General features: G+C 40.0%; 1 protein-coding gene across 2 annotated transcripts in view; it reads left to right on the top strand.

The window, feature by feature from the left end:
• The window catches only part of COLEC11 (collectin subfamily member 11), a 41,662-nt gene extending 20,784 nt beyond the window's left edge, over positions 1 to 20,878 (top strand). The window contains exons 3-7 of one of the 2 annotated variants that reach the window (XM_037392470.1): positions 2,989 to 3,060; positions 15,779 to 15,850; positions 16,570 to 16,623; positions 17,953 to 18,048; positions 18,205 to 20,878. In XM_037392470.1, the coding sequence (XP_037248367.1) occupies positions 2,989 to 3,060; positions 15,779 to 15,850; positions 16,570 to 16,623; positions 17,953 to 18,048; positions 18,205 to 18,614 (704 nt within the window). In that variant the 3' untranslated portion in view covers positions 18,615 to 20,878. The remainder of the gene's footprint in view (positions 1 to 2,988; positions 3,061 to 15,778; positions 15,851 to 16,569; positions 16,624 to 17,952; positions 18,049 to 18,204) is intronic. The other variant, XM_037392471.1, reaches the window with a different exon arrangement.
• The last annotated feature ends 1,979 nt before the right edge of the window (positions 20,879 to 22,857 follow it).

The following is a 22,857-nucleotide window of genomic DNA, read 5'->3' as shown; positions in this document are numbered from 1 at the left end:
GTAAGATGAAATATAGAAGGGAAAAATACCATGGCTCTGAGAATCCAAACAGCAGACTGATCCGTGTTTTAGAAAGCCGATTATTAATAATGGGAAAATGTGTTGTGTGTGAAGGTGTGGAAGATGAAGCCTTGCTGCATTGCTCACTCATATTCTTCCTAAAGTCTGACTCCTTTTGATAGGCACATGAGACTGAAGTTACATAGTGGAGAAAAAAATAACACTGAACAAGCCTTCAAAGCTTAAAATCTTGGTTTACCACTTTGTTTTGTCTCCATTCTAGAATCTAAAGCAGGAATTGTCTTGATAGTCTCAACGGCATACAACATGTAAAACCGTTGTTGTTACATAAATAAAATAAACCCAGTTTTTTTACGCCCACACTTGATGTGTCTACTTACACAGGGAATATGAGTAATGGAAGAAAGTTATCACCAGTCAAAGAATGCTTAATAGCTCATGCAGTTAATATTTGGCATGCTATTTTCATTACAGTAGATGGTATAGCTCAAGGTAGGCAGGATACAACCATAATCCTGTCCCAAAGAATTCACAAAAGGAGACAAATCAACAGCAATAGTAAGATACATCATCTGAATTATGAAAGATATCTCTCAAAGATGATGAAAGAAGCAGCTTGTAGTACTATCAGGGTTGTGCCCGATACCTGCGACTCTGCTGTGGCTCAGTTTGGTACCGGACTAAATTTCTTTTGGGGGTGTGGGTCATCACAGCACTGTGCAGCACTGCTGGGGACATCTTGCTCTGTCTCAACTGCATGCCAAGAGCTGTGCTGTGCTGAGGAAGAAGGTGTTCCTTCATGCAGTAAGGCTGGAGCAAAGAGCCATCCAGGAAGGGATGGAGAGGAGAAGACTGAGCAGGAGGTATGAATGCAAAGGGACTGTGGCTGGTGGGAGGAGGTGACACCGGAGCAGCTGGGTAGTGACCACGGTGCACCGATCCCAGCCTCCTGCTCCAAAGTGACCGAGTGTGATGAGCGGCACAGGGGCTGGAGACCAGAAGAAGGGCACGGAGGTGTCTTTCTCTAAGTTCATTTGTGTTGGGTTTTTTTATCTAATTCAGGAATCAAAAGTTAAAAGTTAGTCTTACTTGGTGATAAATGAGATTGATTGAAATTCCTTGACATAAACCTTTTGTTGCCCGTGACACCTGCACAGGCTTTGTTTCCTCAGCTTGCACGGTGCTCAGGGTACATACAGCAAGAATAGAGACTTAAACATGGCCAAGCTGAACTGGACCACTGATTGCTCCCTCTTGGCCAAAGTCTCGCTGCTTAAAACGGCTGATAACAAAACATGCAGAGTGGTCTGTAGGTGGGCCTGTAATGGGGTAATCTCCTCCCAGGAAAAGTTTCTTAAACACCCACGCTAAGGAATGCAGTGTCATCTTATTATAGGAATAAATGCAGGCAAGTGTAATGGCCTGAAGCAAGAGTGATCTATTTTATTGATCCCTAACGCACAGCTTTCACTCTGAAGAACATGTAAAGCAATAGGCTGTAATAGCCTGCTCTCAGCCTCCAGAGAGCAGGGGAAAGTCATTGTCAGGATTTATCTTTGGGAAGCAAAGAACTCATAAGCAGCCCTGAGGGGGGGAAAGGCAATCGTACAAAGTCTATTGGTTACCTGATAATAGAAAAAGTGACGTTCCCAAATGTGCCAAATAATAGCCTGTTTCGTACTAACAATATAATTCACTGGGGATTATGTGAAGTTTGTCCTCATTAAGGTCAGAGAATGGCCTATTTTTGCATGTCTGAAGGCAGGGAAGATGGTCTGGAGCCTGCTGGCAGCCTGAAGAAGGAATATATAACAGATGGAGGGCCAAGTTCAACTCGCAGCCACCTATGTCTGCCATAAGGAGAGAGAGCTGGAGGCTGCATATTTGAAGCATGCCATGTTGTGGCTTGTTTTCACATGTCACCTCTATGGTACCTCTCTGAACCTCAGCGCCCAGCTATGCCGGAGAGCAGAGCTTGAGGGGTGCATGATAACCACTGCCTTTCCTGCTGTGGGGCTCCATTCAGCTTCCTGGAGAGTAGCTAATGCTTACTGTCCTCTGTAGAAGTACAGTGCTAGCGCATCAGGTGTGCTGTGCTAGCTCTGACTTTTATATCCTGGCGTTTTCTTTTCTGTGGAAGCCGTAAAACTTTCTTCTCCTTCATATAAATCTTTTTTTTGTAAAGGTGGCTATGTAAATCATTAAATGTCTGTTTGTTTAAGAGATTTTAATTTTACATCAATGGCAAACTACAATAGTAGTACAGTGGTAGGGGGAGAAGCTCAGCATCCCCAAATTTCCAATGAAAGGCATCAGGGAAGCAAACATTTACAGAAACTGATGTTTAAATATGCTGAATATAATAATATGCCACGAACCATGTGCATGTAAGTAAAATGTACAGTGGCTCATGTCACAGAGAAAGGCAGAGTATATAACTGAGAATATGGATTAGGAGATACTTTTTCGTGCCTAAAAATGATTCTCTAAATGATGGGTGTAACAATGACTTTCTATGGGCCTCCATAAATGGCATAAGCACTTTTTCTTTAAAAAAAGTTAAAAAAAAAAAATTGAGGTTATAGTTAAGCCATTTTCACTTGAGACTGAAGCATCTCCTTAGCAGATATTGTGGAAGTGTTTGGTGAATGCAGACCCAGAAGTACCATTGGGCTTTTTGAAGGTGGATAATGTGAGTAACATCCACAAAACTAGACCCATTGTATGAGATTTCAGTAACGTATTGACCTTAGTTTTGTCGGTGTCTATGCCAATTGCGGAAAATTCTGTTCTCCATGCATCAAGTAAAGCTGTTAAGCCAGGTTGCATTTGCTTTTATTTCCCCCCGCTCTTGTTATAGTAGGTTTTTATTTTCACTGGGGAGAATGACACTCTTGTCACTGCCACCAACAGAAAATGGTCCTGGTTTAATATGATTCTTCTTTTTCTTTCCTTTTGTATCAACAGGAGAGGCTGGAGAAAAGGGGGAGAAAGGTGCTCCAGGTCGTCCAGGCAGAGTTGGGCCTCCAGGAGAAAAAGGTATCTTTGTTAAAGAAGATATTTTGAAAGTCATTGCTGACCAAATACTGCCTTTTCTTGTGAGGCAATGAAGATGGGGATCCTCTCTCCCTTTTCTGGGTGACTAAATCATCCTTGGACATTTTCATGTACTATTGTTGTGTTTTAGCCCAGCCCCACCCTGCCGCTCGCTCACACCACTGTGGTGGGATGGGGGAGAGAACTGAAACGGTAAAAGTGAGAAAACTTGTGGGTTGAGACAAAGACGGTTTAATAGGTAAAGCAAAAACTGCATGCAAGCAAAGCAAAAGAAGGAATTCATTCATTGATTCCCATTGCAGGCAGCGTTCAGCCATCTCCAGGAAAACAGGGCTCCATCCCATGTAATGGTTACTTGGGAAGACAAACGCCATCGCTCTGAACATCTCTGTTTCCTCCTCCTTCCCCCAGCTTTTATTCCTGAGCACGATATCATCTGGTATGGAATATCCCTTTGGTCAGCTGGGTTCAGCTGTCCCGGCTGTGTCCCATCCCAGCTTCTTGTGCACCCCCAGCCCACTGGCTGGTGGGGTGGCGTGAGAAGCAGAAAGCATAGCCTTGGTGCTGCGTAAGCGCAGCTCAGCAGTAAAGAAAATGTCCCTGTGTTATCAACACTGTTTTGGTCACAAATCCAAAATATAGTACCCTACCAGCTACTACGAAGAAAATTAACTCTATCCTAGCCAAAACCAGTACAACCATATGCACTTATTTGTAGACTAACTATTGTTTTCTGATCAAAAAGATTCATTTTGGAAAAAAAACCTTCTTGATTTTTTAGAAAGGTCTCTGTGAAGAAAGGCATCATAATGTCTTCTTCATAGTTTGCCTTCTGCAAATGAATATCTCCTATTAGAGCAGAGGGAAAAAAACATGAGGCTCAATTTTCTTATTTGCTTTTTTTGTAAATGTGAACATTCACAATACCTTAATTAAAACCGCTGAGGGCAGGCAGTAGGCCATAATAGGCAGAGGTGGCCATGAGTGATTCCACTTCTTTTGGATCGCAGTTCAGTATTATTTATGGAAATATGATGATAATGCTGTTTGCATTGTAGTTAAAAAATATTTGGAGCTTGAGTGGAATGGTGTTCAATAGTATTCAGCTATACAGTTAGAGAAAAACACGGCATTTCTGTCTTGCAGGAAATTCTGTCTTTTCACATTTGTTTTTATCCTGAAGAAAGGAGGAAATTTGACCTTCATAAGTTTTCCAGGAGATGCACATTCTGAAAAATTCACATTAGGAGTAGCCAAAACCTTTTATTTCAATATTGAAATTAAATATTTGACATTCCTGTCATCGGAATGATGGATTTAGTTAGTTTTTACTGAACTGAATTTACAAGCTTCCTTTCAAAGCAATCACAGTGGTAATTTACACTTCCTTATGATGATGCACGATCTGTTCTATAGTTCTTTCGGGCAATTATGGGAGTCTGATACCTGCAGTTTTCCCTGGGACCAAAATCCATAGCCAGAGCTCTTCCCCCTACAATGCGTTGAAAAATTTATAACTCCCGTGAGGGGTGTGTGTATTCAGCCAGTGTATTTCCCTTACGGAGTTGTACCCTTCAAGGACAACTCATATAAAAAATATTGGAACTAAAATTTCAACTTTTGCAAGGTAATGCAGCATGAAGAGAAGTTAAAGTACCACAGAATAATTTAGGTTAAGAGGTCATAAAGAGCTCATGTAGTCCAATCTCCTTCTTAAAAAGGGCAGACTTAAAATTAGATCAGGTTGCTCACGGTCTGGTCCAGTAGACTTTTGAAAATCTCCAAGGATGGAGCATACACATCCTTTTTGATTGGTCTGTTCACTAGTGTCAATGTGAAAGACCTTTTTGTTAGGGCCAACTGAATTTTTTCTTGTAGCTTGTGATCATTGTGTCTTGTCCTGTCACTGTGGGTCTCTGAGGAGGCTGCATCTTCTCTACAAACCACTTGTAGATATTGGAAGGCTGCAGTTAAGTCCCTGTACCTTCCTCTACTCCAAGCTACATAAAACCATCTTCAGCTGGACTCCAGTTTGCTTCTCTTGTACCAGGGCCCAAGAATCTCTGGGTCCTTTTAGGCAAATGAGTTTTTTAGCCAGCCATTGGCCAGCCTTCATCAGTGCATCACAGGTGAGGAACTTAGTTTCTGGCTGAATGCATGATATTCCTGTCAACACATTCCTGCCATTTGTCAAGCTTCTCCTGACTGGCAGTGCTGCCCTGCAGCACACCAACCACTCCTGCCAGCATGGGGTTCCTGGGAGACTCACAGAGGAGCCTTCCACTTCTTCCTCCCTGTCTCTGATGAAGGACTGGTTCCTGAGGAATGGCACTCATTATCAGCTGCTAATTAGGCTTCAGCAGCCTTGCAACAGCCTCAGCTAGCCCTTTCAGCATCCTTGAATGCCTTCTGGCCAGTGCCATGAACCTGTGTGCATCCAGGTGAAGTAGTTCCTAACTCAGTCGTCCTCTACTGTGAGTAGCATGTCCTTCCCAAATCTTTGCTACCAGACATGAAGAACTGGGAGGCCAGCGAGCACACCTTGCCAAGGCAAAGAAAGCACTAAGTACCTTAGCCTGTCCTGTGTCCTTTGTCACTAGGCTCCCTTCCTCCTGAGCAGAGCACACATGTTATCCTTGGTCTCTCTCTTTTTTTTTTTTTTACTGCTGCCTTAACTTACTGTCTTACATGTTGTCTTTCATACCCATAGTGGAGGCCAGCTCCAGCTGCACTTTGTCCTTACGTCATCCCTTTGTGCCTGGGGAATACTCGTATATTACTCTTTGGTAGCCTGTCCTGGTATCCACCTCCTGCATGCTTCCTTTCTGCATTTGGTCTCAGTTCCCAGCCAAGCTGACCTGCTTGCAGCAGAATCTGCTCATTTTCCTGTACATTGCAATGGGTAGTTCTTATGCTTTAAAGAAATTGTTCCTTAAGACTGAGAAGCTCTTTCTGGGCCCTTTTGTACTTCATAGCTGCCTCCAGTGGGATCCTGTCTATGAGTTCCCAGAACAAGCCGAAGTCCAGAAGCCCAGGGCTTTTATCCTGCTTGCCTTCTTCACTTCCCTCAGAATCTCGAATGCTGTTATCTCATGAAGGCAGTCATGGTCACTGCAGCCAAGGCTGCTGTTGACTATTATATCCACAGCCAGAGGGTGTGTGAATAACAGGTCAAGACTATTATCTCCAGATGGAAACCCAGTACTTGCATTAGATAATTGTCCCTGATGCACTTTCTGGATTGATTGCTCCTTATGGTGCTGCTCTTTCAGAAGATGCTGAAGTAGCTAGCCTCGGATTATGGAGCTCTGACAGTTAAAAGAACTCTTCACATCCAGTCCCTCTTCTTGACAAGTCAGTCTGTAATGAATGCCCACTATGACGTTCCCCTTGCTGGCCTCCCCTCTGAATCTGATTTACAGGCTTTCAGTAGACCAGTTGTCTGTTAGGAAGCAAAGCTCCATGCATTCAAGGTGCCCACTGTCCAGAACATAACCCTTGTCTTGTCATCCCTGCCTGTCCTTCCTAAAGAGCAATATCCATCCACTGCAGCACTCCTGTTGTTCTGGCTGTCCTGTCATACCTGGGCAATTGATGTCATTAAACAGTCTCTCAGTTCTTCCCGTTTTTTTCTCAGACTGTGATAATTTTTGTACAAGTGTTTGAGATGGGCATGTGGTCATACTGCTTTCTCATGGGGAGCTTGAGAGCCTCTCCTGTTGTGCTGTCTTGCATGTTTCTCTAGCTTGGCATTTTATCAAATCAATTCCAAATGTTGTGGACCATCTGAGAAGTGGAAATATTTTTTTTTTTCAGTCAGGCTGATCCATTGTGTAACATTTAATTTATACATTTTATACTGCAAAATTGCATTTATTGGAAAATCATTATAATCAGGAAGTCTTGATTAACTCTAATGATAACTTTCCAGTTTTCCATACCTCCAAAAGCCCAAAATTCTGATGAGACTGAAAGAAGAAACACTGAAGTGAAAATTCACTGCAAGAAAAACATACTTGAAACAGAAAAGAGATGAAAGAAAATTGAATATTAATGCATACTATATCTGTATTTTTCCAGGCAGTGCTTTCAGGTTAATCACAGGCAAAATTTCTTAACCGCTTCTGTAGTAACATGTTTTTTACTCTTTATGCATCCAGATTTGACTTGACAAATGTATATTCTTGGAATATTTGGTAAACAACTTTATTTTAGCATAGTAAGAAATTTCTACAAACGAGCTCCTGTTTAAAGTGAATTCTAATTAACTAACCCATTAATGCTGTATATCTTGTAGATATTTGTCTTCATCAACTCCTTTCCACAAATGCTTCTCTAAAGAACAATAGTTGCCTTAAAAACAATTTGGGCCAAAATGGTGCCAGATTTCATCACGGTACAATATCCAATGTATTTTCTGAGTGTCACAGTGTTGACTGGATAAGCAAACAGACTTCACAGATGTAATTTCTACCGTATGGCAAGGACACAGAAGAATAAACCAGCCTTGACCTAGAAAAAACATTGTCTTCTTTTCAGTCTCTAGTTAACCTCCACAGACAGTGTGTAGTGCCCAGACCTGAAGTTAAGCTCATGCATAAATACTTTTCTAGACTTTCAAGCTGAATGAGAGTGACTCAACTGTATATTCTCTTGGAGCAGTCCAAGGGTCTTCCCCTTGGTTATCCAGAAGCTGGAACTTTGACGCAAAAATAAAATACAGCAATTATCTTGGAAAAAATCATGTAAGCCGATAACACTGAAATATCCAACACACTGACATTTTTTTCATGTTAGGTTTTTCATCTTATTTATGGAGGGATAAGAACTGAGCATCATTTGGGGTTTGATATTTTGTTCGTGATGTTCTCAGAAATAACTAGGTAATTATCTTTTTACTGGACAGATCATATAATATCCATTCATGATCTGCTTTTGGGCTTGCATTTTTTCTGTTTTTAACCTCTTGATGGGCATACACCACTGATGTCTTTTAAAGTGCTGGCCAAGTATTTTAAAACCTCAGTTGGTGTAAAGCTTAGACCCGTGATCCAGCTACTTAACATATAACTTAGTGGATAATGAAGGATGGATGAAATTGCCTCACTTTGCATTTGCCCTTTCTAAGAGCATACATGGATGATCACAGCAGCCCTGTTTCTGTGCATTAGCCTGTTAAACTTCAGTTGCTGTGTTAACATGTGTTTGACCCCCTGTATTTCTATTGAAGCCTGATAATTGCTGTCTTGTTGGGCTAATATTTGGCTTCTGTTGATGGAAACTGCTAAATTTCATTGTATTTTTCTGCTAGTTGAGTAAGTGATGGTTTACATGAGGGAGAAACTGTAATTCTCCTGCAACATTTGTAGAGTTTCCTACTTCTGTTGTTAATTTACATTATCAAAATCACAGTAGTATTTTTTTTCCTTTCCCCTTTCTTTGTTTCATTTCTCAAGCAAGTTCATCTGAGGAAAATGTGCTTCGATTCTTTGAACTCCTTAGGTGTGTAATAATCAGTGAACAAGTAACTTACAAAATAAATGGTTTTCTTATGATATATTTGCCCTGAAATGAACACCTTAAGGTTAGAAGGTGCTGCAGATGTTTTTATCATATCCTTTCCTCATGATATTTTGAGGTTTTGGTAGTTTAGAAACTGATAAACTTTAAAACGTTTTGGTGCTTACCTGAAACCAATCTGGTTCTCTGTCCTGATGTTTCAGGGTGACATCACACGTCTTGATGTCTTTGGGCACTGATTAAGGTTAAATTCCACTTACTTTCCTCATTGCTTTTAATTAATCGTATAGGTCAATTATGATGCATAGCATGTCAGCAGAATATAAAACTGTGTTGGCCTCATGTAAAGCATAGAGCACTGGATTGAGTACAATGGCTGATTCAGATGAAAGTAGCATGCACTGCAGTGCAAGTTTTGGGGTGTGAAGTTAATAGATGTAACTTTCTCCACTTGCACTGATTGCTGTACTGTGCTTTCCCATGTTGGGAGTGAACTCTGTATAACTGAATCAAGACCCAATCTGTGAGGCCATAGCTTCCATGTGTACAAATTCCACACAGCTATTTCAATAACAACACTGTGAATATTCCCAGAGTAGCATGGATTCTGCTTGTGGCAAACAAAATAAGGAGGATAGGGTGAGTTTACTGTTGGAACTCTTCAAAGGAAGAGTACATTAGAGTATTTTAATTTCAACCTTTATACGTTATACCTCTTTTATACTCAGTTATTATAACGGTACGTGAAGCAGAGTCACCTACTATTCTTAGGCTTGGAACTCAGCTGTCTCTACCTTTGCACTGTTAGCACAGTGATCGTGGCATTTGCCAGCTAACACTTTCCCAGGTGATTCTTGGGCACATTTTGGGAGCTAATGAGCAGCTTGCAAGTGATTATCCTGGATTGAAGACTAAGAGAATTTAATATTGTGGAGTGTACCATTCTCGGCCACCTAGTTCTCACTGCCAGGGAACAGTCCCAGGCATTTAGTTTACTAGTACAGGCATAGCCTCTTAAGTGGGAGAGAAGACTCATTAATTTAACTGGATTGGAGCCAGAGTGCTCAGTCATTTGTAGAATCAAATTCTAAAGAGAGGTAATAATATCTTAATTTATATTTTAGTATTACTGATTGCTCATTAATATGTAATCAATCAATCCTTTACATTTCTGAGTCAACTTTTACGTGAATTTATTGCTCGCTAAGGAGTACTGCAGGCAGGATTCCATATAAAAGTCCTGACATTGGCAGTTGTGGATTCACAAAGTGGGTATCTGGTTCAAAACTGGATTTGAATTCCACCTGAACTCAATAGGATTTTCAGAAAATCCCTGCTAAACTGAGTGGATAAAAAGATGGCAGATGGGCTTCAGCGTAAATAAATATATTGCCTAGGGACATTAGAGATGCATGATTTAATCATACTTACATGATGCCAAACCCCAGAACTGTCACTTAAAACTCAAGAACTGCTCTGAAGTCATTAGCAGCAGCTCCAAAGCCAACAAAACGCTACCCATCATCAGAAAAGACACCTAGGACAAAACAGGAAGCTCATTTTTGCAGCTGATTTTGCTCTGTATAAAAGCCTGATGTGCACTGTCTCAAGTAGTGAATGGGGTTCTGGCCTCTGTCTGTCAAGAAGAACATGAGAGGTCAGAGAGGGGCACCAGGAACGTGAAGAAGATGGAGGAGCTGCCTCATAAGGAGAAACTGGACAGATTGAGACTCTTGCATCTGTACAGAGGAGTCTAAGGAGGATATGATCAAGGTCACAGAATCCCCAGATCCCATCACACTGGAACTAGGAGGCACATACTGAAACCGCTGCGGGACTTTCAGCAACTCCACCTGCAATGGACTACAGATTGTGGCTGGAGTTGCGTGATCTCCCTGTATTGCACCTTCTCTTCCACTGTGGGAATCAAAATCTTGGGCTGGAGTGACCAGTGGCCTGAACAAGCTTGATGTTATGTTGTAAATGTAATTCTGACAAGATACATGCTTCCTAAGGGTAGTTATTTGTATTTGTGTGCATCTGAATATAAACTCCTCCATTCAGGAATGGACCATACTATTTCCATTTCTTTTGTTTTGAATGTACTTTAAGATCCTTTAAACTTCTCTGCTGCCTTCCTAGATTGTTTTTTTTTTTTCCTTACCATCTTTTGTTTTCTTTGCAAATTTTCCAGCCTTTCTGATTTCTAGTCAGTATGGATTGATAATAGTTTCCTCTTTCTCCTCCCCGCCACCCCCCCCTACCCCCCCCACCCCCCGCTTTTTGTTATGCAAAGCTTTCAAAGTTTCACTTTGTCATTAACATACCTGTCTAACATGACTGGGATGAATTGCTGCTAAGAGGTGTTTATTTCTCCATTGCCTACCAAGGGAGCTTAGATATATAGCTTAAACTAAAAACCTAGCTTTCAGGTGGCTAATGCTAGGTGAAATTAATTTGCCCCAACTACATAAAATACCACCTGGGATTATCCACTGTTAGTTCATTTAAGATATAACTGTGTTGTCACCACTGTCCCTAGTCAATTACCAACCTTCAGTGGTATGGAGAATTCAGGTTATTTATCGTAAAGCAGAATCACAGAGTGGTCGGGGTTGGAAGGCACCTCTGGAATCATCTAGTCCAACCCCCTGCTAAAGCAGGGTCACCCACAGCAGGTTGCACAGGATTGTGTCCAGGCAGGTTTTGAATGCTTCCAGAGAAGGAGACTCCACAGCCTCCCTGGGCAGCCTGTGCCAGGGCTCTGCCATGCTCAAAGGAAATAAGTTCTTCCTCACATTCAGGTGGAACTCCCTGTGTTGCAGTTTGTGCCCGTTGCCCCTTGTCCTGTCACTGGGCACCACTGAAAAGAGCCCAGCCCCATCCTCTTGGCACCTGCCCTTGAGACATCTGCAGGCATTGGTAAGATCCCCTCTGTCTTCTCTTCTCCAGGATAAACAAGCCCAGCTCTCTCAGCCTTCCCTCATAAGGGAGATGCTCCAGTCTCCCCATCATCCTTGTAGCCCTCTGCTGGGCCCTTTCCAGCAGTTCCCAGTCTCTCTTGAACTGGGGAGCCCAGCACTGGACACAGCACCCCAGATGCGGCCTCACCAGGGCAGAGCAGAGGGGCAGGATCACCTCCCTCCACCTGCTGGCCACACTCCTCCTGATGCACCCCAGGGTCCCGTTGGCCTTCTTGGCCACCAGGGCACACTGCTGGCCCATGGGCACCTTGCTGCCCACCAGCACTCCCAAGTCCTTCCCAGCAGGCCAGCCTCAGCCTGTACTGGTGCATGGGGTTATTCCCAGGGGCAGGACCTTATGCTTGCCTTTGCAAGCAGTACTGTAGTCTATTGGTATATTCAGAATTTTCTGATTTTCACTTGCTAATAGTTTTAAAAAGTTAGATGTCCTGAATGTAGATTACTGCCATACCATAACATCATTATTTCCTTTAAAAATACTGTTCTCATTCTAGTCAGGCTAACTATTTGCATTGGGAATACTGACTGCTGTGAGACTAAGGAGGTACGCTGAGGGAAAACATTGCAATTTTGGTCTGTATCTTACATTATTTTTCTAAGTGTCCTCTGCAGTTTGCTGTCAAATATGGCACTAAAGTCAAGAGGCCTTTGTTCTGGTTTGGTACACTTCTACCTTCATTGTTCGGTAGGTGTCTGTGATGTCCGCTATGTCAAATCATGAAGAATTTCTATCTGATTTGTCTTCAAATTCTTAAGTTCGAGATCCTTAAGTACTGCTGTCTTTCCTTTAACACGATTCAATTCCATTTGTCTGTGACAAGGTGATTTTGTGTTTCTGCTGGGTTTGTCTTTTTGACACCTTTTTCTTTAAGTAGTTTTATACCTTCCTGTCTGTTCCAATTAATGCTGTCTGAAGAGATTTGGCATACTGTATGAAGACCCCCAGTTATACTGTTGCACAGAGCTAAAGCCCTCATTTTTTGACTTGTGGTGCAGCCCACCATCCATCTCTGGTATTTTATTTCTTCTCTTGTTTGTGGGTCTGAAAAGGCCACCAAGGAAATTATTTAGTTTCCATCTCTTCAGTTACTTCCAAAATCCTTTAAGTCTCCTATAATTGGTTTCAGTGTTTCCCACCTCCATTTGAGAGGTGACATATTACTTACTTCATATTCTCCATTCAAACTTTCTGTTAGATTTCCTACTTTTGGTCTATGGAGATTTAATGTCTTTCATTGTCCTAATTTCTTTCCAGCTCTCACTTCCTGATTTCATTAAGACTCTTTAGACTGCATTTTTGGCAATCATAGGGACACTAAAAAGGACTTTACAAAAGGTATTAAAACTTTTGAAACCCTCAAGGCAGATGGGTCTCTCTTGAAACCTTGTGATTTATTCTGCAGAAGAAGCAGAATAAGCAAGCCCCTGGAGCAGAAGCAGGGGTTAGTCACTGTAAGAGAAAACCAAATCCAAACAGTTCTTTTAATGAGCACAGGAGACTTAATGTATGTCTTCATTGTTTGAGATAACACACTTTTACTTCTGAGCAGATCACGTAGCTATTACTGGCTATTACTGAGAAGTAGTTCGTTTTCTGGGCAGTATTTATGAGAAAGAAAGTGAAATCATTTGATATATGGTATTTTATTTATGCATTAGATCAATATGGTTAATTAATTTCAGGTCTAGCAACCTGGAAAGAGAAAGCATTCAAACATCTGACAATCTGTTATGGTAATCCTAATTCATAAATATCCAAAGCAAGACAGGTCACTTTCAGAGCAACTTGATAAACTCATTACAAGCTGACACTTTAGAGATTTTCAAGGAAATTCCCTCTCGATATGCTATCTATATTGGATAAATACCCAATGGTGGCATCTGTACCTTTATAACCTGCACAGCCCAAAGGATTTGCATCTTTAAGGCAAGCCACGAATCTGTTCTGAAAGTGAAGCTAAATTCCAGAAAGTAGATCTTCAGCTAGCTGAAGGGATTATTTCCATTCTTCCAATCAGAATATAAAGCATAAGAGAAAAATATTTTTGGTTTCTGGTAAAATTTCCTATTTGAGTCCATGTCCAGTAGTGACTGAATTTGATCCTTGTTGGAAACAAAGGAAAACCATTGATTGTAAGATTTGCCAGTAATTAATTAGACCAAAAAGCCATACACATTCGGCTTCTCTCAGTTCAGAGGAAATTATTTCTTTTTGACTCATGCCATCAAGTGACAGTTACTTGAGACTTCATGGAGTAATGTAGAGGACATCTCTTAGCCCAGTGGTGATCAGTTTATATTCTGAAACTTGCTACTGATTGCACTTTTAAGTTAAAGGTAATAATGAAATGGATCTTAAAATTATCTGGCTCTTAAAAATATATAGAGGAAACTTGTGACTGTTTGTCCAGTTGTAGTAACAACAGAGGGCAACAGATCTTCAGTTGTCATAGATCCACAACTGACACTGAACTATGACAATTTACACAAGTTTAGTTGCTGGATCCCTTTGGTAGATTTTCCTCCTAACTTGTCTTATTGATTCCTTGCTCCTGTGTAGCTGAACAGTGCATAACAATTGTTACTTTGAGGAAGGAAACAATCTTTTCAACAATCATTGAAAATACTGCATCACTATTACCTAAAGCAGCCTCGGTTTGGGTTTCTGCAGGATGGGAGTCTCAGAAAGCATTTGGCTTCTCGTCCCTGTAGTCCTTCCGTACCTGCTTTCCATTAACACTGTATGGTACAGTGTGAAGCCTATCTTATATGATGTAGCTGTACGGCTGCCCTGCCACCAGGCCAGATTTCTCCTTGAAATTATGATACAAAGAGGCCTAAATCTGATGGGAAAGCATTAGTTTGCTCCGGTGTTGCACCCAGAAAAGGGTATCACCAATGTACACTGAGATGCGATACTGTTTCCTGAGGCTCCTTGTGCCATTGGGGCTGCAGCATCAGGCAAATTCTGCCGCATTCACTGCATAGTGAGTGTAATGATACAACAGGGCTCACTTCGTAAGTCTCAGAAAGTCTACCTAAAACAAATCAGGAAATCTTTAAACCAATACCATAACCGAAGTATCGTTTAGAAATAATAATCTGACAAGTTTGGACTATGTAGACTTTATTGACTATAAATAGCTTAGTTTAAGCGAAAACCTTCAGCCACGTGTAAACCTCATGTATTTACTATATTAGGTGACTAGTGCTTATTCATTTCAACTGCTTATCTTCTAAACTTGTAGATGAGCTCTGTAGACATGGGGTTGAATGAGGCTTTGCTATTACAGGCTAAAGCTCTCTCAGGTTCACACCATTAAGATAATTATTTTTCATAATGTTTGAGAAATGTCATCCAGAAAAAGCATATGATGTAACAGGCATGCTTTATCTGTTTTATTATTAAGTGACACCTATACTTGGACTGTGACACACATTTTGTTAGCAGTGCTTCAGCTTGGTTTGTGAAGACAGGGATGAAAAAGAAACTGCCTTGTTCTAGTGCAAATTCTTTTTCCCCTGAAGCCATTCTAATATTCACTTTGCATCACACAGGAAAGTACAACTAATAGAAAAGAGGTCAAAGTCAGACAAAGCAAGTGAATCAAGCTGTCTTATATTAGATTTCTGGGTATGCCTCATGAAGACAGATAGGTGACTGGCTGGTTCATGCAGATTTGTTGGCAATGTCAATTGACCTTAGGAGGTGGATAGTTGCCTTTTACTTGTAAAAACACAGCTGAGCAATATGATTTTTTAGCAGCTCCTTTGCTACAACGGCACTTTGAGGTATTCTGTAGAACTGTCTTTAAAATTCTACATTGCTGGCTTGAGTCAGACTTTTTATCAACATGTGCATGTGCCCATGTATATAGATATATATATGTATAAATGTTTATGTAAGATTTCCATTAATTTTCATTTTTTATTAATGTAATCTTCAAATGCAAGAGCAAAAAATGAGCATGTGGCTGCTTCCACAGTGTCTATGTTGTATAAATAAGCCATTAAGCCCAAATTCAGCCCTCACTGTAGAGCTACTGTGTTAGATGAAACTGTCAGTTGTGCTTGGATCTGTCTTGGATCCTTTAGGTCTTCTCAACTCTGTGATAGCTTTAATCCATTGATCCATCTGTACTAGAATCTGAATGAATCAGACTACATTGTGTCTTTTGTCTTTCTGTTACGTGTAGGAGAAATGGGGGACAAAGGACAGAAAGGCAGCATGGGACGGCATGGAAAAATTGGTCCTATTGGTTCAAAAGGTACGCTTAGTTAAATTGTTTTTCCATTTATGTTTCAGTTGGAAAATCTGTGATCTTTTATGGTTGAGAAAAATACAGGGCTTGAAAAATAAGTCTCAGAGGTTACTATAATAGGGAGTTTCTCACACTGTAGTCAGCCAGATGACTGAGATCTCTCAGCCAGTTACCTTTCGCTCTGACACCAGTATATTTAGCCTTAAAACGGGGTGAGAATCCTGGTTTAAGGCTCAGTAAAGAACTTCGTGCACCATCACACAAGTGTGGACAGTTATAAGAAGTAGATGGGAAAATGCACTGTATTCTGGCAAATTTTAAGAGCCAGAAGACTTGAATTCTGATCTTGCATACTCCATAGGCTTCCTATGTGACTTTAAGTCATTTGAACCAATGTTTACTTAAGCATCTAGGTTATGAATCTAGATCTAGGCACCAGCATAGCGTATCCAGCCCTTTTCCCTCTGCAGTGTTTGAGCGTACTGGTTCTGTGAAGTTCATGAATGTAAACAAAATGGATATTGGTACATGTTCTTTGTGTTCAAGTTTCACAGCTTTGGTTGGCCTCTGTTGTGGAACACCTAGGACAGAAAAATCTTTATTTTTCCTTGGGCATATTTCTACTTTCCACATTTGAATGTTACTACAGAAAAAATAAGTATGTGCTAAATGAACTGTTGACCAAAAAAGCTGCCTTAGATTTACATTCTTTTTCCTGTCTTTAGGTGAAAAAGGAGATAATGGTGACATAGGACCACCAGGTCCTAATGGTGACCCAGGTAATCCATGACACACACCTTGTGTATGTGAAGGATTTTACGAGGTGCATGCATTATCACCAAAAATACATACTGGGAGAAATAATGAGTAATATTTGTATAGGCACTGTAATATTTCACTGCAATATTTTCGAATTACTTAGAATTATTGAAGGTACAGTAGTTGCTGGACTTGTAGTGTATTTGTTGAAGCAATGTCTCAGAGCTTATCGGAGGTATAATCACTCCTGAAGACTAGCAGGAACTAAAGTGCAACTGTCCGTATCATTCATCACCATTGCCAAGGGACATGTATGCATATCACACTCTGGCTTCCAGCCAACAAAAAGTTGGAAGTGCCTGGCCCTCCATGGATTATTGTTATAGAAGCAGGAGATTACCAGGGATACAGATCTTCCAGAGAAAAATGTCAAAGCCTAGTGTAAGAAGTGTAAGCCGTACAAAAGTAGCAGATTCAGATTTTACCCAATTTGTTCTTTCAAAGGTGAGGTACAGCAATTACTTTTCTCATAAGAAGATAATCTGTCACTCTAATTCTTGAGCCAGAGTACCATATACCTAGTCATCAAGCACAGTTTTGCGGTATAAGTACCCTAGGCTTAGGCTGACTTAGACAGCTAAACTGACTAATTGGGTGGTCAAATGCAGATTTGAATAATTACACACAGAACCGGAAACTGGAATTTATCCTTGTTTTGAAATTTGAGCTCACAGATATAACAACTCACTCTCATAGTATTCTCATTCAGATTATCTTTGTCAAACTAATACAGATTTGGGTTAATAGATGGTTTTCTATTGTCTTATTTTATTAGAAGAAGTACTGTAAATTCTGTACTTTCAAAAGTACAGAACTACATTTTGCAGGTAATTATGCGCTTTACATGTTTGGAACATTAGCCTTTTGGATCTACTGTGTTATGTTCCTCCTGAGGAACAGGCAAACAATGTGCTGTACAGATTTTTGTTGTGGAAAATGTGCTCTTTGGAGAAGACTGAAGAGAATAATTTTACTCAACATGAAAAATTTTGACAAATGTTTTTTGTTTTAAAAAAATCTGTATCTTTTTTTGCAGGGAATATCTGTCTGTGTTTAGGTTAGCACTAATCATGCAAGGCTGAAGCTTCATGGGACGTGAACTGAGCTGTTCTGGATAGGCCAGGGCACTCATGAGAACCATGCAATGGTGCAGGGTAGCAAAGGCTCTAGGTTTCTGTCTGTTATTTGCCAGACAGCCCTCTTCAGGGCTGCCAGGCGGGACCTTTTGTTTACATAATTATTGAAATTAGATAGCTTTTTGATTTTGGTGTGTCTGTATCATTTCACAGGCATCCCCTGTGAGTGCAGCCAGCTAAGGAAGGCTATTGGTGAAATGGATATCCAAGTGGCCCAGCTGATGACAGAACTAAAATTCATAAAAAATGGTAGGTTAATTTTATATAAATATTTTCCTTTCTTGTTCCCTCATTTTACCAGTGTAATTGCTCATAGAAAACGTCACTGTTCCACATCTGACTTGTGAAGCTATTTTGGGGTGTACAGTAACTTGGTTTATAGAAATGCGAGTGCTCACTTTTCAGCACTGCCCTCCCCCGCAGCTGTTGCTGGTGTGCGTGAGACAGATAATAAGATATATCTGCTGGTGAAGGAAGAGAAAAGATACAAGGAAGCCCAACTCTACTGCCATGGAAGAGGAGGAACGCTGAGCATGCCCAAGGATGAGACTGCCAACAATCTGATTGCCTCGTACATCAACCAAGCTGGGCTAACCAGAGTTTTCATTGGGATTAACGACCTAGAGAAAGAGGGAAATTTTGTCTATTCTGACAGATCGCCCATGCAGACCTTCAACAAATGGCGCAGTGGGGAGCCCAACAATGCTTATGACGAAGAGGACTGTGTGGAGATGGTGGCATCTGGAGGATGGAATGATGTTGCATGTCATATTACCATGTATTTTGTCTGTGAATTTGACAAAGAAAATGTCTAAGCTTGTCTGCTCTTTCTTTATATTAAGGCAAGTTTTTAAGCGGATTGTACAAGTTACGCCATGTTAATAGAGTACAAGCGGTATTTTGCAAGTATGTGGCATCAGTGTTGTACAGCTGTAAATACAATTTAGGTATTTCAAATATCAGTATTTACCCTTCAGAAGGGAAGTGATAAGATATAGCTTGGTTTTTTCTGTAGGAAAATATATGTATTTAGATAAAAATGTGGTTTGGGGCTAAATTCTGCTCTGACAACAGGTAACAAATGCAATTGTGTGGCTGTAAGGGAAGGCAGAATTTGGCCTCTAGTTGATGGAATGATTATTTCTGAAGAAGTAGATTCCTGATATTTTAGCTTAACAAAATTTTTAGTTATAAATGTTAATTGCTTGTAGTGCTACAGGGATATTTCAGCAAATATTTTGTATACTGTAGTTAAGTACAAATATTACTGTAAGTTTTTTGGATATGAAGGTATTACAACTTTTTTTTTTTTTTAAACTGTAAAAGCAAATCAACAAATAAGGAGTCCTACCAATTTTGTAATGTGTATTTACAGATGTATGACAAGGAGGCACCTAAGTAAACTGAGTTTTAGTGCTTTTTAGTGCTGCGGGAGGACAAAGTTCTTATAATTTAGTACTGAAAGAGGGATCCCAGCTAGATGGGTGTTTTGTTTTGGGGTTGACTAAAGGTAAAAGTAAGATTTTGGTTTTCTGAATTCTTTAGCTGAACATGATTCAGTGCATGAACTATTTCAGAACCCAAATAATTTCTCAGAGTAAGCACGTTTCACATTTGTATAAGATGATCTTGGTGCATCTTGTTACAAAACAAACAGAATACCAGCCCTCCACAATTTAAGGCAGACTTCATAAATAGACAATGAATCTCATCAAACCAGTTTAGCTAGTAGTTCCCTTTGGTAGGAAAACAGCTTACATGTTTACTCAGTTTGTAAGGACGACCCCCTGAAAAACAGCAGAGGTTTCCAAAATTTTCCTGATTATGTATATAGCATTAATAAGTAATTTTGCACAAATAATTTATGTACCCAATTTACAATTGCATGTGATGGAAAATATGATGCGTATTTTAAAAAACAACAACAACATATTTTCACAAAGGTAACGATGAATTACTTTGGATCTTCCTAAGAGCCAGTTGCATATCTTACCTTGCTGCTAGGCATAGAAAGACGACTGCAAAATCTCTGACTGTGTTTTTTAAGGAATATCTTACACGGTGGTTTAAGATGATTTTTAAGGAGAAATTATCCTTTGTATAACATAGTTATCAAAATACATATCTGATCATTATGGGAGATTGGTCTACAGGATATCCACAGTGGATGTGGCAGTGGTCCCAGAGATTTCACTACCACGAGGCAAGACCCGCTCATCAACTCTACAGTGCTATGGTATATAAACAATCGATGGCCATAAAATTCTGTTTATATCTACAGAGTCTGACAATATTTGATGCAATGCTATTATTACATACCTAAGAAAACAAACCATTTTGCTTACTATAGTTACTCTGTGAGTGTGAATGCATTTTTTATATATATATATATATATATATATATGTTTGCTATTAATTTTGAACATCAGTAGTAAATTCCCATAATATTTGAATATCGGCCCAGCTCCAGAGCAGTCACTCTAAGAAATGAATGGTCCTTTGATTGCTTTACTTTCTTTCTAATAAAGGTAGGTATGATTCCTATATGTTAGGTGTTCTTCCAACTATATATTGAAATCTATGAAATGATGCGAATAATGGCTCTACAGTAATATTCAAAGACTCTTTACAGAATTTGCAGGGAGGTAACAATTCCACTGAAGCAATTTGTTTAGAATAGCACCTTTTGAATATTATGATTGTTTTCTGCCTGCTATAGAAATCCTCAGAAACCATTTAAATCTCCAACGTACTTTTGTTGAATCATTGTAGCTATATTAAAACAGTCCAAACCTGAGTTACAGATATCTGGAGCTCCATCATTATGTATGTCCTGAAGTTGCTAACTTTATTTTTCACCCAGGTTTTGAAAGTCTCTGTTGTAATGTTCGATTTCCTTCAGAAACATGAAAAGAGGCCTTTTGAGGAGGTGGGAAGCTTTTTCAGATGCCAGATTCTCCTATTTTAGCTGGAAGTCACATGATGTTTATAAAGATTGCCTTGATGTGTAGAGCATTTAAGCAGTCTCAATTTCTGTTAAAATTTAAGATGAAAAATAAAGTCAATGGAAAAAACATTTATTTCCCCCGGTTTTCATGTTCTTCAGGATATATTTTTGCAGCTCATGATATATGAGAAAGGAAATTAGCTGTATTGTCAGAGCCCTGTACGTTGTCTTCAACAGTCTTTATTTCACTATTTGGGCAAGGGGAGCAAGGCTAGTGTGTACGGTCTCCCCCTGTCCTGCAAGGAGTAAAGACTGCACATCTTACCCCTGCAAGGAACTGGGCAAGAAATGATGGAGGGGCTGGAAATGAATGAGCCCTTCATCATTTCTTTCACCCTCCAGTTGCTGACCCCCATAGGTGGACCCTTGCTGGAGGCAGAAATCAATGTTGCATGTGGTGCTTGGCCTGCATGACGCCTGCTGATGTGCATGGTAAGACTTCCATTACTTTCAGTGGAATTTGGAGTTACTGGTAAATTAGTTTTATTTGGGGTATCTTCCACGTGCATTAAAACCTGCACTGTAATATAATTTCTCATTTTGTGTGGCTGTATGGAAGCTTTTGGAGCATGTCTGGCAAGCATGCACTGAGGTTTCCCAGACTACTCGTATGTGCTGTACTTTTTTTGATGGATGATTTTTCCTTATAAATATTTCCCCATCGCCCTTATTTATTTTATTCTTAATTAAGGGGCATGTTGGTGCTTTTTAAGAAGGCAACAATAACAGGGTCTGGTGTTGGGGTTTTTTTAATGTAGTCACTCATTCATGCTTTTGAATGACTTCTTCAAATAAAACGCATATTTCATTGAACTATATTCTGCACCTTTAGCTGCTAAGTCTGTGTTGTTGTATTATTGATGTCAAGGCCAAATGTGCATCCCCCTTCTAGGAGATGACTTGGCAAAGGTAAAGCATTTAGCGGGCTGAGTCCAAGGGGAGCTCCATTGCTGGTGAGAGCCCTGTATCACTGTGAACAGCCCGGAGAGCACTGGATGATGTCTGACCCTGATCACCACATGGATTTGCCACTCCACACCCTGGCTCCTTGGTGGAAGGTGCTGCTCCCACCTGCCTTGTTATCCTGCTCTGCTCCTGGTTTGTCATCATTCATGGACCATCTGGTCCTTGCTGTGCCCTGACAGCAGACATGATTATCCCTGAAAATATGGTTTTGTGACATGCTGCAGGTTAGCAGCAGGTCCTCCCTGGCTGTGAGTTTTAAACTGTCTTGTGTCACAGAGAACTGTAAAAAATTAATATTTATACATGGGATATAGAGCATCTTTGTTCATATAAGTAAAACCGAGTGCTTTGTTTTTCATAAGCTCAGGAAATGCCAGTTCAAATATGCATTACAAAATAGCAGCTGGTTGGACTTTTTTTGTTAGTTTGGATAAAAAGTGAAATAGGATGAAATAAAAAAAAAATAATTGTAAAATATGATGAAGGTTCAGAACAGACAAAGAAGTTTTGAAGTAGACATTTTTCAAGGTCCTTCCTTTTGGAATTTTCCCAGATTCCATTTCTGAGTTCTGAAGCTTCATTTTGACCCATAAAGGGATATGATTTTTATATTATTGCTACTATGTTTTACACCATGTCAATAACAGTATTCAGTATAATACTTGAAATATTTTACTTTATTCTTGATGTCTTAATTTCCAGTGGGAACAAGTTATCTTTTTTAAAGTTCTGTTGTTTGCCATACTGCAAGAGTTTGACACTTGAATCAGTTTCTCCTTCTGGGACTGCTATGACACTGTAGACACTCTGAATAAAAAGCAGTGGATAGTTCAACCAACATCAGACAGTAGATAATCTTACCGATTACAAAAATGATTTATTTAAGTATTATGCCATATAACTAGCAGTTTATGCAGTTACAAGTGTCCCACAATTAAATAAGATAAAACAAATCCAAGCATTTTTAAATATGAAAATCTACAAATATACTTTCACCCTAATTTAAAATAAGAAGAAATGGCAGAGTAACTAAATTTCCAGTAAAGCAGACATTCAAGGTTTCCCCTAGGTGTATATCCAGGTCT

This window comes from Falco rusticolus, chromosome 6, assembly GCF_015220075.1.
Source record: "Falco rusticolus isolate bFalRus1 chromosome 6, bFalRus1.pri, whole genome shotgun sequence".
Taxonomy (NCBI): domain Eukaryota; kingdom Metazoa; phylum Chordata; class Aves; order Falconiformes; family Falconidae; genus Falco; species Falco rusticolus.
Note: the sequence above shows the minus strand (reverse complement) of the source record. Positions and strands in the feature narration are given on the sequence as shown.